Source organism: Zosterops lateralis (assembly GCF_965231275.1).
Source record: "Zosterops lateralis genome assembly, chromosome: 1".
Taxonomy (NCBI): Eukaryota; Metazoa; Chordata; class Aves; order Passeriformes; family Zosteropidae; genus Zosterops; species Zosterops lateralis.
Window position 1 is genome coordinate 136290372 of NC_139762.1, and position 17044 is coordinate 136307415.

The 17044-nt window shown below is 37.7% G+C and overlaps 1 protein-coding gene and 1 long non-coding RNA gene across 4 annotated transcripts in view; one reads left to right on the forward strand and one right to left on the reverse strand.

Annotated features, from left to right (window-relative positions):
* The window catches only part of LOC310908495, a 199142-nt gene that overhangs the window by 169463 nt on the left and 12635 nt on the right, over positions 1-17044 (reverse strand). The window lies entirely within an intron of this gene.
* Positions 1-17044, forward strand: part of TRAPPC9 (trafficking protein particle complex subunit 9) — a 457546-nt gene that overhangs the window by 152078 nt on the left and 288424 nt on the right. For all 3 annotated transcript variants that reach the window (XM_083859528.1, XM_083859527.1, XM_083859529.1), the window contains 2 exons: positions 1278-1420; positions 11679-11789. In XM_083859528.1, coding sequence (XP_083715654.1) covers positions 1278-1420; positions 11679-11789 — 254 coding nt within the window. The remainder of the gene's footprint in view (positions 1-1277; positions 1421-11678; positions 11790-17044) is intronic.

Consider the following 17044-nt stretch of genomic DNA (forward strand, 5'->3'; position numbering starts at 1 on the left):
CTAGATTGTGGTTATTTTAAGAAAATGGTTCTATCTCGGTTTCTTCTGCCTCAGCCGGACTTATAAACAGAATGGTATCAAACAGAAATGGGGTTTTTGTAAGTCGGAAAATCCATAGGTTGTTCCTTAGAGCTCATGAAAAAAAATAACAGGTCTCATAAATTTTTTTGTAAATTTTCAGTCGAAAGACAGAGTGCTTTTACCCATCTGAGGCTTGATGGTGTCTGATAAACAGATTTGCTTTCCTGGAGAAGTCGTTGACTTGAGGTTTGGCATTTTTTGCCTTTTTTTATAAAGAATGAGCCAAAAGCCAAGCAAAGGCAGAACTGGTGCTGTTTCTAAAGTCTTTTAAGAAGTGTCTGTCCTTCCAGATACAGGCTCCAGCATAATATGTAATGTCTACCTTAGGCTGGAAGGCTGGCACTGCCTCTGTCCTTGCTCTGAGATGTGGCCGTAGCAGCTGTCCGAGGGCCAGAATAAAAACTGAGCAAAAAAAATCCAGTGACATTTTCCAAATTCTCACCTTGCTTCCAGCAAATCATATTTCAGGAACATAATGAAAGAAGAGGTGGTGAATAATCTCTTTGGCTCAATCAAAGGATTGTTCTGAGCTTGAACACTGACGATGACATGGGGACTGTGCTGGGAAGTTTCTCCCGTGCTGTTCATTGAGAGGAAAGACACAAAGCCCCAGATTTCCTCACAGAAGTAAAGGCTCAGTGCTGCTGAGAGCAGTGAGTGCATAAGGCTTATGATAGAGAATCATCCTCATTTTTAATATTTACTAGCTGATTTCCTATAAAATGAACACCAAGACGAGGTGCCTGCAATTAGATGTTGTTCCAATCTGTCAGTTCATGGACATGAGAGTAAGTTTGCAGTGACTTGTTGAGAGACCAGATCCCTTTAGCTTTGTATAACCTTTATCTGCCCCCAAACTTTGAAGCTTTTCCATTTGATTTTGCAAATAGTGAAATGGTGAATATTTTTCAAGAGTAGGAAAGAGTGGAGCATTTAATAAACCCTAACTCTTTTAAGCAATGTAAAGGGAAGTCCAGCTGACTTTGTGCTGCACTCTCTAGTTTTCAAAAGGATTAGGCAACTGTTTGCCTAAGCTGCAGTTATTTGTTAGGTTGCCTTTTTTTTTCCTGAGATAACAGAAAGGATGGGTTAGGAAAGCAAATTTGCAAATCAGTTCTGTGACCCAATTTAATTGGACTTGTGAAATGCACAGTAGTGAAAAGTAGCTAACAAAGAATTGACTTTTATTCCTCTAGACCCTGGAAGCCATTTTGAATTTCAAGTACTCTGGTGGACCAGGACATGCTGAAGGATATTACAGGAACCTTGCCCTGGGTCTCCACATGGAGGTGGAGCCCTCTGTGTTCTTCACTCGCATCAGTACCCTGCCAGCAACAAGGTGAGCCTTGCCCTGACTCTTGAAATCTCACTCACTGTCTCTCTTCTATTGACTGTAACTTAAAGACCACATTGGAAACGTTTTTAGTATCATCAGCAACATGGAGGTAAAGAATTATGTGAAGAAATTTTCAAAATTTCTAATTTCGGAGTTTATTGAAGCAATTTTAATTTGCATTCAACAGCTTCTAAGGTTCAGACATTTTCTCATGATGATGGATTTTAGCAAGGACAGGATATCTCATGTTTATTGTACAATTTAATGACTTTTTTCTGTATCTCTCAGCAGTTGTGGTGTGTTGTGGATTACAGAGTTTGGTGTTTTTATAACAGAAACTTACTGAAAGTGTGAATGACATGACAAATAAATTGTGACCAGACTCTCCTTTTGTGTTTGTTTTCTCGTGTAAACCACAGAGCAGTCCCACATGTCACAGTGAATATTAAAAATCAAGGCAACACTTGGTGGTGTTCAAATGCTGTGGTCATGAAAATCTGTTTGAATAAAATTTATCAGCCACTGAATGCAATCAGCTTTTATAATTAGTAGGATTATTGTAAAGAAACCCTCTATGCACAGTGGGAGCAAGAATTTGGTTTGATTAAACTCTGAGATTATTTCAGTGCAGTTATGTGTGCAACACTAATAATAATAATAATAGTTGAGAGGTAATTTAATTGATCCAAGAGATTCCTGCTGGGCCTGGGACCCTTTCATGACAGACTTCAGAAGTTTAAAGATGGACAAGAACGAACTTTCAGTCTAGGAGATATTTAATTTTCAAAGGAAAGAATTGAGTCACCAGTATCACACCATGGCAGAAATGTTCGAGGATAATGGACAGCCTGTGGCAGCAACATAGCCTGAAAAACAGGGCTGTGAGCAGAAGAATTAAAGCCTCAAGGAAAGTTTTAGGCTTGAACACGAAGAAAAGTTGGAGAGTCTGGAGCAAGAAGAGTGTTAAAATGGGATTTTTGCTGAAACATATGTTTAAAGCAACTTCTGTTCCTGCTGAAGGGAAGATGACTGACCGGGGAGTGGAGTTTTTAATCATGACACTGCCAAGAGGGAGGGGATTCTGTTCCTCCCCACAGGTGATGACAGCAAATAATGACCTTTGCCGATAGCCAGGGAATTTTAGGTTAGGCAAAGATACTGAAACGCTGCAATAGTTTTTTAAGAAAATGTTCAAAAATGAGACGAACAAGATTATTTTTAGTGACTCATTTGTGTCCAGCTTTTATAAAACCATATGGCTCTATTAGTAAGCAAGTTTCTTGAGCATTTTGCTGCTTGAAAGTGTAACATAACATGGTTTTATTATTTTAGGAGTTGCTCAAATAAAGCAAATGTAATGCTGCTTCTGGGCAAAGTCAGAACACGGTATCTAGAACAACTATAAAATTCTGGGCCCCTTTTTAATGATGTTCAGTTTCATCCCTGCAATGACACATTCTTCACCCTTTGTAAGGTTTTCAAAATTGAATAAATGATATCTCTTGAACAACCTGGAAGTACCACAGCATCAGCTAAAAATAGTTTTCAAGAAGACTCATTATACAGGTTAAAATAACCAGATTTCATTTATTATTTGAAGGCACAGTCCCCTCCATTCAGTGTCAAAGAAGCTCTCCATAGTGTGTGTCTCTCTCAAAATGTGTATTTTTAATGGACAGACTGCTCTGTGATTCACTGCAATTCCTTATAGCTACAGGGTAGATTGAGGGTGAAGCTGCAAACCTTCCACCAAAGCTTCAAATCCAACCTGATGCTTTTATTTGACTCCCCCTTGTTGGGATGTTGGCTTTTTTTGTGCTTGCCTTCCCCAGCTGTGTTTTGTGTGGGCCAAGCTTATCCCACCCCATGCCTCGTTAATCTGCTCACTGGAGTTCAGATGTGGGGCAAGCATTTCATCCTGAGATCTTTACAAATAGCTGGAGGTGCTAATTCAAAGGCAGAGTTTCTGTGTTAGCAGGGCACGGTGGCAGCTGATGCTATATTTAGTGGCTCCAATTCAGCCAAGTGCTCCAGCTCACCTTGTGTGTGTTTGCTTCATCCTTCGCCTGTTCATCACACTGATCAGCAACTATGTCAGTGGAAACTTTCAGTGGTTTGCTGATTGGAGATGTAGTTAAAGATGTGGCTGCTTTTAAAGGTGCCTAAAAGCTTTACTGAGTTGGAGAAAAAAGACTGTAATATTTACATTTCTCTCAGAAATGTTTTCTTGCCAGGCCTGTCAAAAAGCTTTCTATTTGTTTAGGTGGTGGGGGTTTTTTTGGCTACTTTAGGGATATATTGTTTGCTAAGTCACGAAGGTATTTTGGTGTTCTTATCTCTTACTGCTTGCTCCATATTATTGTCTTTAGTGATGTGTAACATTGTTCCTTTACTCTTGTGCATCCCTGTGCAGGTTCTCCATCAGAAGGAGAAGTTGTGGCATTTGATATTACAATTTAGAGTAAAAAATGGCAGAAATGTATATCCCAATCTGCTAAAAGGATAACTGCTCATCATTAGAGGAAACAAAGTTTGGTTTTTTACTGTTGATCATCTCCGCTGTCTGATCGTCTCTGATATCTGAGACACAAGGACAGAAAATTATAAGTTTGGGGTTTTTTTACTTGCTCTGGTAAAAACTCAAATCTGATTTCCTTTTGGTTTACAACTGAGGCTTCACTGCTTAAGTACTGTCTGAGGTGCTGAGCTATTTCTGTTTAGTCATTACAAGAAATTGTATTTTATAATTTACCTCCTTAGCTGTTACTTGAGAATGGAAGTTATCATTGCTTTCATTATCTGGATTAATTTTTTCCCCTTTTCTTTTTCATATCATTGTTTTTATTTTGCATTTTTGCCTCCACAAAAGTAAGAAACATTATCTTAGTAACTCCTGGGCTTAAAAAGTCAAAGCAAACTAAAAAAACTTTGAGCATTGATTCTTCCCTTAGGCCTTTAGTGAAAAAACCTCAGGAAAAATGTTAATGAAAACACTTCACCCCCCATTGTAACATAAAGATTATGGTTTATGTAAAAGTCTTCCAAACTTAATTGGTATTTCTTCTATTTAGCTGCTTGAGCAGAAATGTAGGGGAAATATCACCGAAGCAATAGGGGATTTGGGCTTGGGTTTTGTTTCTTTAAATATCTAAGCAAAATTTTATCTTCCATTCATGCACAAGCTCCTGCCTCGTGGGGAGAAGCTTCATTAGCCACACCTCAAATACATCTTCAGTTAAGTTTAATCATGACAACAGATCTTTTTAACCTTTGTCTGTGCTGATCTGGGCAGTGTTGAGGTTGGTTGGATACAGCCCTGGCCATGCTGCCAGGTTTGATTAAACAGCCTGATCTGCTGCCTGATTCTGCTTCAGATCCCTGCTCTTCCAACACCCAATTCTGGTTCAGATCTCTGCTCTTCCAACACCAATTTCTGGTTCAGATCTCTGCTCTTCCAACACCAAATTCTGGTTCAGATCTCAGCTCTCCCCATACCTGATTCTGCTTCAGATCCCTGCTCTCCCCACATCTAATTCTGGTTCAGATCTCTGCTCTTCCGACACCCAATTCTACTTCAGATCTCAGCTCTCCCCACTTCTAATTCTGGTCCAGAGCTCTGCTCTCCTGCTGAGACAGAAGATGTTCTGTCAGTGAAGGATCTCATCTGTTCCCAAGTCCTTCCCTGGGTGTCATCCTGTGCTCCCTCAGCTGCCTGCATCCAAACGGGCTGGGAGAGCAGCCTTGTGCTGGGAAATATTCCCTGTGATCCTGTTCCCTGTGCTCCTTGGCTCTGCTTGTTCCTGTGTGCAGGGAGGGGACTGTCCCAGGAGGCATCATCAACCATGCAGGAGTCTGAAGCAGCCCTGGAATGGGGTATAAGAGATAAGGAATTCATGTTGGAAGTTCTCCCACTCTGTCCTGCAGCTCAATGAAGTCTTGAAGGGCTTCAGGGGATCTACTTGTTTAACCACTTATTTACCATAAAATACAGATACATCTATATAGTAAAATTGTATTAATTGTCTTCTGTAAATTTGCCTTACCACATTAATTGATTCCATACCAGGGCTTTGCCCTCAAAACACTGCTGTGCTTCCAGGCCCCCAAGCAGTGCAGTTCCAGACCGCCAGTGGGGATCCCACATCTGATCCTAGACTGCCACTGGAGATGGACTGAAAATGGTTCAGTGTAAGGAAACATTCTGTTGCTGGTTTCGTATGATTCTCCTCCTCATTTTAGTATCTTGTTAGCTCCAAGCAAGTCTGCTGTTGAAACTTAAATAGGTTTTCTTGAGCAATCTTGTTTCTCTCAGACATGTTATTTGCCAGTTTTCATGGGCTCTGAATGTTTCTTCAGCTGTGCTCTAACAGGCTGTTTTTGTTTTATGATAAAAAGTTATGTAGCAGTTTCTGAAACCCTTGTTGGTTTTATATAGCCAGATTTTTAAATTAAATGTTCACATTTGCTACATTCAGAATGAGAACTGTTCACCTGCTGATGGACAGCTGCTTATAGTCTTCTCTTTCTTAGTATTTTGATGTTCAAAATGTCACAGAGCTTTGAAAGGTGGAGGAAAACCTCTCTTGTTTGGGTGCTTGAAAAGCAAGATGTTTAGTTTGGAGGACTAAGATATGACCTGTTTGAATTGTTCTGAGGTTTCTACATGGAGAAAATAATTAGTATTAAGTTCACTGTTTCGTTAATGAAAAGTATTAATAATAAAAGTCAGTCAAATTAGGAACCAGGTGAATTAGATTAAATAAAGCAAATAAGGCTTTCATTTGGTGCAATTAAACTGATAAATCATTAGGAAAATCTGTCAAGCAATGGATTTATATTAATGTTCTCAGGATTCTGTGTCATTCTAAAATATATTCCTTATTTCTACACTCTTGAGCTCAGTATAGATTCTACTGAGTATTAACTCATGGCACATGGGAGGTTACATACAATAGTTAAATTATCTTGGTAAACAGAGGTATTTAACTCGTGCTAATGGTGTAACATTGCAGTGGGTTCATGAAAGAGCAGCAGAAAGTGGCTTGCAGATTGAGAGAATTGATTTTTGAGATCCAGATGTTAAATATGTATGGTTTGACACAGGAAGATGTGAGAACATAAATCTGAGAATATTTATAGATGTGCTGGGATTATTTAACATAAGTGAAAAGGTTTACAACTGGAAGAAGTCAAATGAGGACACTTCTTGGAATATGTGAGAAGACCTTTTGCCACTAAGGTGGAGAACCTGACTTAATCACCTGAACTTAGTCTTGAAAGCTTCATTTTTTGATAATTTATTAAAAATTAAATTAAAGATACCCTCCTGGAGACACAACAGCATCAACAAAGGTGCTGTAGATTGTTTTTCTGCTGCGCTGCTCTTTGTGTTGGTCAATGGATTTTGGAGGACAGGGTTGTCATCTATCACACCATTGTCACCAGAGCCAAAGCTTCTCTTCCTTGTCTTTGTCCACTCTGTGTAGCAATGGCTGCTCAAGGAAAGCAGAAGGGGAGCAAAAAAAAAAAAAAAAAAAAAAAAAAAAAAAAAAAAAAAAAGAGGCAGCATGGATATGAAAATACTCCATGATCTCCATGATTTCAGTTGATGGGAAAGTGAGATGAGTCAGGATGCAGAAAAACTCGCCAACCCTCCTGAGAGTTTCTTCTTTCAAATGACTTTTAAACTAGGCTGGAGACAGAACTGCAGAGAGATTGTTCACTGAAGTGAGCCATCATTGCAGCTGCATTTGGGGTTTAATTCTGTGTTCAGTGTTACTGGAGAATATCCTCAGCTGTCATTTTAAGTAATCACAATCCTCCTGAAAGAGATTTCTAGATCACAGTGTCATTGTCACTTGCCTGAAGTTCCCATGGCCCCAGTTTTGTGACTGTTTTTGGAACCATAACTGGCATTGTAAGATTTTAAAAATACAGCATGATTCATTGTGCTGCTAACTTTTGCTTGTGCTGTGTTCTCAATTCTGCAGGAGATGATAACAGAAATTCATTTATACACTAAATCTCTAAGATACTGTTCAATTAACTCATTTTTCAATTAAAAGAAAAGATTTCTTTTTTGTTTTTTTGATATCAGTATTGACTTAAATTTGTTATTCTGAGATTTTCAGATGATAAATCAATCTACTGAAAATGTTTCCTTTTAATTCTAGTTTTTACCTCTACAACCTTCTGCAGTTTTGTGTCACTTGTAAAAGAAAATCTTGAACATGACATTTCTGGAAGACTTTCAAAAGCAAGCATCATGAACAAATTGAGGAGATTATAAAAGTGGAAAAATGTTTGGCGTGATTTTTTTGGTAGGCTGAGTCTATTGGATCGGACTTACTTCCTTCTCATTAGATGGGAAGAAGAATCAAACCCTTTAATGAACTTTTGTTCTGTATCTTGCTGCCTGTGCATGGTCCAGCACAGCTGATGATGGTTTCATGTTGTGTTTGATACCATCCTCAACCACAAACCCACCCCACCCAAATGAAAACTTGACTGATTCTGGATGTGTTCAACCCAAACCTTCAAAAGGAGCTGGTGACAATGAAATGACCCCTAATAAAGGATGGGAAGTCACTGGTGACCCATCAGAGTGGGTGAAATGTGGGGTGTGGTGTTCTCTGCCTTCTCTAGGATAAATGGTAATTAACATCTACTTAACTAAACTTAGAGGACTCAAAATCTACCCTCCTCAACCAATTAAATATTTAATGGTGTAAACCATTAAAAGGTGGTGGGTAGTTTGGAGAGGGGATAATAATTTGTCTATATGTGGGTAAGTCTTTCCCAGTTCCAGAAATCTGTGCCTTATGACTGGTGTTTCTCTGCCAAATATGTCAGTAGGCCATTATGGTATATAATGGAATCAACTTTAAATCCATTTATTCTTTTCAGTGTTTTAAGTTTTTTTTGTAAGTTGGCAGACTTTAAAAAAAACCTGATTTACATAGTGTTGAGGTCAGCACTAGTGGTCTAAGATTTGGTCGATTGCCTTAAAATCCTTAAAACAATTTGATGTTTGAAACTTTCTGGTAAAGAAACATATTTCTTGGTTTAAGAAACCCATTTCTGACTGCACTTAAATATAGGAGTTCAGCAAAATCTTACTGGAGTTCCTTTATCGCACTTGCATGAACATGATTTGCCTCTCAAATCTCCTTTACTCCTTTACTGACATAAATAAATAGGTTATTTAATAAATAAGTTCTTTAATTCTTGTCTTGCATAAATAGGTTCTTTAATTCCTGACTTTCAGAGGATGACCTTCTATAGGTTCTGCTGGAGGGAAAATGAATATTAACTATCTGGCTTTCTTGTTTATTCTTTATTTTCCTGGGACTTTCATAACTCAGTATCATGAGTTCTACACACTCTTACTGACTGCACAATGTTAAAGAAAAAACAAAAAAAAAATCCTGCTAGTTCTCAGGTCTTCAGCAAATTCAGCTGTTCTTTGACAGCTTCAGGATTTCTTCTTTTTCCCTCTCTCTCTCTCTCTTTTTTTTTTTTTTTTTAATTATTATTATTATTGGTTTTGTTTTGTTTTTTAGACTTTTTTTGGCATTACATCTGATTTTCCAGATCTTATGCTTTCTTGGTTTCCTTACTTGGATGCAGCTTCTGTTTGAAGCTTCCTGTTTTAATAATAATAAATTGACCTTTAATTGTGTTTGGTTTTCGTTGCTGTAATAGTCTCTTTGATCCTGACCTGTATGTATTCTGGAGATCTAGTGCTACCTTTTTCTACAGTCTTAATGTTACTTTCAATTCTTTCACACTAATATCTTATTCTTCTAAGTTTTCAAGGTACTGTAATAATTCTGTAGCTTCAAATTTTTTTTTTCTTAAAAGATTTCCCTTGAGAATTAACAAAAAATTACAAGGAAAGAATTGTTTCTCCTACATGTCTATCTTGTGTAGTGTTGGAAGAGGAGGAAATAAATGTCATGGTGATGAATAATTTTCGAGAATTCATATTTGGGAATTTTTAATATCAGTGATGTTGTTTAGTCCTGAAGGGCAGCTGCTTGTGTAGGTCCTTTGTGGCGTGAATTGTTTTATTTGCAAGACTTTGGCTCTGCTGCCAGAAGATATTGCAGGAAGCTTAAATGTTTGGGTCTGCTGTGGCAGAATTAACAAATTCCTTCCATATTAAGTTTTTAAAACTAATCTACACTGGAAGCTGCTCTTCCACACCATCACCTTTTATCTGCTGGAGATGCAGAAGTTGTCTGAGACTTCACAGGTCCCACTCTCCCAGTGATGAGGTAGAAGCTGATAAAAGTTTCTCCCCCTTTTCTTTTCCATTCCTTTCTGGTAACTGACTTAAGTACTGCCCTTCCAGTTATTTCTTTCCTGTGAGTTCTAAGGGAGAGGTTTCTAACAAAAGCCACATCTCCTTATTTGTTCTAAATCCCTGAGTTTTGACATGTTTGCTTCAGGCACTCAGCTGCCTTCCTGCATCCCCCTCTGTATTCAGTAGTCACTGGGGTTTTACTGAGAGAGAGAAATCTCTTAAAATATATATTAAAAAAGCCTCTACCCCCACTTTTGCTTTTTATTTTTGCTAAGAGACTTAGTCCTGATCCCAGCAGTACTTGCTGGTCTGGCAGTGCCTGGCTGCAGGGGACATTATTGTCACTTGGGGAACTAAACCTCGACGTCCTGGGCTTGTCCTGAGAGTGTTCCCACCCCAAGGGTTGGCAAAACTTGTCCTCCCATGTGTGCTCTGGAAGGGACATCTTTGATTTTCAGAACAGAGTTGTATTATGGACCAGAGAACTTATTTCCAAAGTAGAACAGTTCTTAAACTCTTGGACCTCTGAGTTTGATTGCCTTTGGAATGGAATTTCAGTCCAATTGTAAACTACTGTGCAGTAAATATAACTATTAGAATAAACTAAATATAACTATTTAATAACTATATAATAAAACTATTATAATAACTAAATATAACTATAACTATTATAACTATAAATATTCTTGGATGCCCCAGACACAGAAATGTGGCTTGATTGTGCACATTGAAGGATGACTCTGACAACTCTCACCTCACCCATATTCCTCTTCCTTCCCTTTTGGGGATATTTCTGGGTTGTTCAGTGGCCCCTTGGGAAGTTTTTAATTTTAGATAGATTAGTAAAGTGTTATTTCAGCTCTCTGATTGGATTTGGCATTTTGGTACCTGGTTCCAATAAATTTTCATGGGTATTATATTTTTATCACCAATGCTGCTATTGCTGCTTATTCTCACGAGGAAGAAAAGGTTGGAAATTAGAATAACATTTTCCAGAATACTAATTAGAATAAAATAAGTATTGAAAGCATTATCACTTAATTATATTAAATACTAACTAAATTATTAAATTATTATTATTATTAACATAATTATGTAAGATGGATGAATATTATAAAATTTAATTATAATTAAGAAGTTTATTTTGTAGTAAGGTTTCTATTCTGCAACTTTGTCAATGTTATTTTCTTATTACCAGAAATGCAGTTGGTGTATTTCTATCAAATGCATCTGGGGAAATTTGGATTTGAAGGATAGTATCTGACAAGTACTAATTTTTTCTGTGAGAAGTGCCTGTGTTTGCCTGTCTTACAGAGGGAGGAGAGTTCTCCCTCTCAGAGAAGTTGTCAAGGTTAAGTGCTCTGGTTGCCAGCTTGTTTTGGTCTGTAGACAAGCCATGGAAATGGAATTTCTCCCTTACAGTGAAATTTCTCCTTTACAATGAACTTACACCAATTTAAATTTTTGCTTGCAAATTTGTGTCTTAAAGAGATAATGCCAAGGTAATTTGAAATAATACAACTAATTTCATTGTGTGGTGGTTGTGTTGTGTTTTTTTTTTTTTTTTTTTTTTTTTTTTTTTTTTTTTTTTTTTTTTTTCTAATGTGAAGGCTCAAAGAACTGAAAAATGTCTGTGGCTTTCCCCACAGAAGTGAATGTAAAAGCTGCAAAGGGAGAATATAGACAGGCCTTGATAATGTGCAGGTCAGAATGGTCATGGGACTGCTTCTCTTTAGGATGTACCTTTCTGTTTACTTCTAGCAAAGAAAATAAAAATCTAATTTTTAAAAATGTTGTTTTAGTAAGAATGAGGATATTCTTACAATTGGAGGAGGAGATAAAACTTGTCTGTGAATGTATGTATTCTTTGCATTTATGTCTATATCAGTGTATAAACACTAATTTTGATAGACACACACTGAAATTATGCTTTTTCCCCCTCCACCTGCATAGCACCCGGCAGTGTCACCTCCTTCTTGATGTCTTCAATTCCACGGAGCACGAGCTGACCATCAGTGCCAGGAACAATGAGGATTTAATTCTGCATGCCGGGGAGTGCCAGCGGTGAGTGCTGGCACTGCTGGAAGGGGCCAAATTTAGCCCCAGTATTTTTCTGTACATAACTGATGGAATTTAGGTGCCTGTTTTTCTTTTTAAATGCTGTACATGTGTCGGAGGATATAAAAGTTTTGCCTTCTTGAAGATGCATTGCTAAGTTTTAGCGATGTCTCAAGTAAATTTATTTTGGCTCTGCGTGTAGTAGTCCTGAAAATAATGAAATACAAAGCAGTTGGTACTGAAGTGTACTCCTCATTTAACTTTTGTAGAGTGTTTTGATGTAATTTCCATGTGCTATGAATGTAAACCTGATAGTTTGTTATCCTTTCCCAGTTTTAAATTTTCTTTACGTGGTTCCCCAGCCATTTCCTCACTTTTCCTACCAAGAAAACTCCAGGAAAGAAAAAGAGAATTGAAGCAAAAGCAATTCCAATCTCTGTGGGAAAAAATATTTCCAATAAAGCAGGCTGTTTTGGATATTGATTCTTACAGCCCTGCCAGGGTGATGCACAGCTCATTATTAACCATTATTTGCCATTATACGTATGCCTCGGATTCCTGCTGCTGGCTGTCACCCAGGGCTGCCTTGTTAATCTCCTTCAGATGATCATTGCATCTGAATTCCAATTCCATCCTAGAAAAGGTGATAATGTGAAAAAGGGAATAATCTTGGTTTTGGGTCAGGGGCTCCCTGCACTGCTCTCTTCTCTGAGAGAGCTGTGCTGGACTTTAGACCCTGCAATTGAGAGACTCGGTTAAAGAGAGATGTTTTCATGTCCCCAAATCCCTGGATGGATATTTAGTTCAAAGTCAAACCACGTTAATTGCAAGGAATGCAGCTGTCAAGGAGAATTATAGAATAGGTAAAATAGTGAATTTGGAATGCTTTTTGCCTTGGTGACTCCCAAAGCACAGCCAAGTGGAAGGAAATGGGTTGACTCAAACTCAGGTTGAATTTTACTTTACCAAGCAATGGACAAAAACATCAGGAACATACATACAGTGCTTCTTCCTTTTATTTGGAAAGAATTGGCTTTTTTCTTTTTAAAAAAACAGTCTAAACAGTCACCAAAATGGTCTTGTTCTTATCCATATTGTTTTGTAATTTTATTTTTATGCCTCTTGGGGTTTTTTGTATTTTTTTTATAGATTTCAAACCCCTTGAAATTTTTCATTCCCAGTTTTTGGGACAATATATAACAGGTAGAAATCAAGCTACAAATCAGGTGTAAAATTTCTTTGCATCCCTTTGATTGAATTTTATTTTCCTGTGGATTTAAATTTAAATATCCTTAAATCATTATATTTTAATGGATATAAACCCTTTCAATAAGTCTTTTGAAACAGTCATTTATCCAGGTAGATTGTATATGGGTTGCAGGTATTTAAACCTTTAAAGTTATTTTTATTCTTATTGCAAAATACGTTTTTCATGTTGGTTAGAAATTGCACAGTTTTCTATTGGTTCTAAACTCATTTATTATCTATTTCTTGAAGGTAAGTGCTTTTAATTTTAAGACTGTTTATATGGCTCCTATGTTGCCCTGAGTTTTAATTTTTATTCCAGTAGATCTACTACAGAAAAGCAGGTGAAAACATACACTGGGCTTTAAAATTAGCTTCCTGCTCCTAGAAAAAGACCTTTGTTGCTCTTTGGAGGGAAAAAAAAAAAAAAAAAAGAGGAGTCTTTCCCCTTTTTAAGCAATGGCTCCACATCTTTGCTTTTTAATACAGTTCAAGCATTTCTTGGAATCTGCTTTTGAACCAAGGTTTTCAACTCAAATATGCAAAGCTTTTCAACACATCCCTTTTTCAGAGTCTCCTTTTGGGAATTTTTTTCCTTTGGGTATTGATTGTTATTAATACCTGATTAATATTTAAAGACAGGCTTTTCAATCAGGTTCAGGTTTTCTTTCCTCTTCCCAGTACCTTTTGGATGCTGCCCTCATTCTTAATGTTTGCCTCCTTCTACTTTTATTTAAATTTCTATTTTTTGCCAGCTTTGGTCACTTTCTCTTCCTTTTGTAATTTACTCTCTCTCCATTCATCACCCTCACTTTGAAATCTCCCATCCTGACAGAGTGGAGGTAGCAGGAAATTGTTTTCTTCATGCCCGTTGTTATTGCTGGGGACTGTAAGTGTTTTCTTTGTTTTCATATTCTCTGCCTCCAGACTCGCAAAGGAGGATAATGCTGCATCCTGCTTAGTCTGGCCTCTTTTGCTTCCCACTTTGGATGTTTAGAAAGTAAAAAAAACTTCGAAGTTTTAGTGTGTTGCTTCTCTATATTACAGAGTGCTCACTGTAGAATGTAAGTTTTTCCCTCCTGAGAGGAAATTTACAGAGGGTTCTTGCTTTGCTCCCATGGAAAACAAGGAATGCTGATGGAAGTTCCTGGGTGCTGCACTTATTAGAACACTCTCTGCAATATATTTGATTTATAACAAAGCTGTACCATTGACCATGGTGCTGGCAATGGAGAGGGTGAGGAGATGGAAACAGAAATGCCAAAAAAAGTCTGGGATTGTCAGCAGATCAGTGCTGGCGCTTCCAAATCTTTCTGAGCCCATGAAGGGCAGTCCCTGGGGTTCATTCTGTAGTATCCACATTATTTAGTGCATTCCAACCCTGTCCTGTTCTCTATCTTATTTGTATTCATGTAAAATGGATCAAATGTGTAGAGTACTGCACAATATTTTTATTTTAAGGTCTGAAAGGCAGTTTGCTTCAATTAACTTAGAGACAGGGCAATAATAGCTGCTACAATAACACTTCATGTGTCAGGAAAAACTTAGGAAAAGAGACATCCTTTAGGCTATTAAAAGACTAACTGGAAAATAGATGCTTTTTTTCTACAGTAAGATTATTCTGCTTACTAGTGAAAATCATAGTTTTAGCTTTCAGAAAAGCTTAAACTTACAATTTGCTGTACTTTTAAGCCAATAATTGGGATAGTTACTGTGTGCATTGTAGCTGTTCTCGGAGATATATATAAGCAGTGTTTCTGACAAGTGACACTCTTTTTTCCCTTTATTTTAGCATAGAGAAACAATTGTGCTCCCTGTCATTTTATAGTCAGAAGTGATAATTTGGGCTCAGTGATTATTTTGTTCACTCATCTTTCTGTCTTTCATCATTCCTTGTTTTGCAGACAAACAAATGAAAGGATCAACCTTTTTTTTCCCCCTATGTCCCAAGATGTTAATTAACGACTTCACATTCCCATCTCTGGTTTCCACATGACTTGAAATGTTCCTTTGTATTCCTTTGTGGCACAATTAGTGACATGTTTTAGTCTGAGGTCTTTTATTCCCACAAGATGGTGGGGAGACAAGAGAACCAAGATTCCTTTGGAGTAGAGAAGGAAAAGACAGGAGATTTGTCCTCCCTCTCCTGTGATGTTAGTTGAAGAAAAGAGGAGAAGCAAGAGTTGTGGATGGTAGTTTGTTGAACTCATGAAAATAATTTTAGGGTTTCATTGCAAAGCTAGATTGCAACTTTAATTTTTGCTGCTTTACATCTGCAGGAGCTTTTTTAAAATTCAATATCCACAGGGAAAAGCACTGGAGATCTGGTGTCTTGATGAAAAGATGTCAGCCAAGTTGCTCTACAGAAGTTCTGGCCGCAGTGAGTGATGCTCACTGGCAATATCTTTTAATTTAAAATATTGCTTGTTTTGTTCACCTCTCCAGTTGAACATATAACATGTGATGATGAGGGAAAGCAAATTCTCTCATGTCTGCTATTGGAAAGTTCAGCCTCCAGAGATTTTTTTTCTGGACTAGCTGAGTCTCCAGTTTGTTGAAGAAGAAAAACAGCTGTTTCTTGAAGCAGGCAGCTGCAGTGTTAAAGGACTTTTGCAATGAGCAATGCACAAGTGTTTTGGATGTAATCAGTTGGAAATCTGAGCTTGTTTGTCCAAGCAACAAGGTAATCAACAGGTTGTTCTGACATGGAAAAACGTAGCAGACAGCTCTTGGAGGGAATTGTATTAATGTCTGTGAATACAAAAAGCGTTGCCACTAACAGTGATCAGAATTTATTGAAAAACCTTGGGTACGGTAATTATTGCGTTCCTTACTTGATCATCAAACCATTAAAATTAAATTTCACGACAGCCCTCATTTATGCTGCAAATCACTTCATAATTGATGGTAATAGATGTTATCTCGTTCTGTGCCCCAGGATATCTCATTTGGTACCACACACCCTGCCTTGCCTTCCCATTCCCATCCTGTGCACGCTGTGCCCGAGGGGAGGATTGATGGTGGGGAGGGTCTGAGGGTGTCAGTGCTCCCCTCTGTCCCTGGGGGACAGCATGGCTCAGCTGCTGGAGTCTTCCCCACCTGTGACACTCCCCAGCTGGGCTCTGCACACTCACATTTTCAGCTTCTTCTTGCCTTGGTGTGAGGACCACAGGGATTAAAGCTTGCCCGGGACATGGTAAATGAAGAAATAGTTTTGTTGGTAATTCAAATCGGAGAGGCTTTTGTGCAAAACTTGCAGTTCACACATGCTAGTGACCCAGGGGGATGCTGATGTGAAAGAACGTGATGGAATTTTGGCTTTTTTTTTTTTTTTTTTTAATTGGGAGTTACCTAATTAAAATAAGCTGAAGAAATACTGCAGTAGCAAAGTCAACGCTCAAGTTCAGGCTTCCTTTCTGGAAGTCCCTTAGCGGGGTTACAGGGTTAAATGAGTGTGTTTGCTTACACATATACTCTACAGAAACTTTTGGCTCTTTTTGTAATAATCAGCAGAATTATAGGTTATTTTGCTTGATTTTGCTAAGTGAACTTCTGTGTGCTTTGACTTCACCCAGTTTGATTTTTTTTTCTGTTGCATTCTATTGAGACAAGAATAATTAAAAAACCCAAATTATTATTTTCATTTTTATACCTTTCATCATATAGCCTGGTGTTTCTTTCATCCATGGAAACTAAAGAATTTTTTAGAAGTCCTTTGTGTGCATACTAATTATGAGGGCCATTTCTGCTGTTTAATTATTTGATGTAAATGCATTTATTAATTGAGCTGTGAAGTCTGTGCAGTGGCACACTGCAATTTCTGCAGTATTAGTTGACAGTGCACATTTTGAAAACACTTTGAAATAAGTCCTCTTTCAAAGGGAATGAGAATTAAAAATTCTGCCCCATTTTGAACCAAAAGTTCTCCCATTAGATTTATTGTCCATGTGTAAGTAAATGATGATTGTTATTTCTCCCAGCTGCCAAGTCAGTGTTTAATTTGTGTGTCTGTTTAT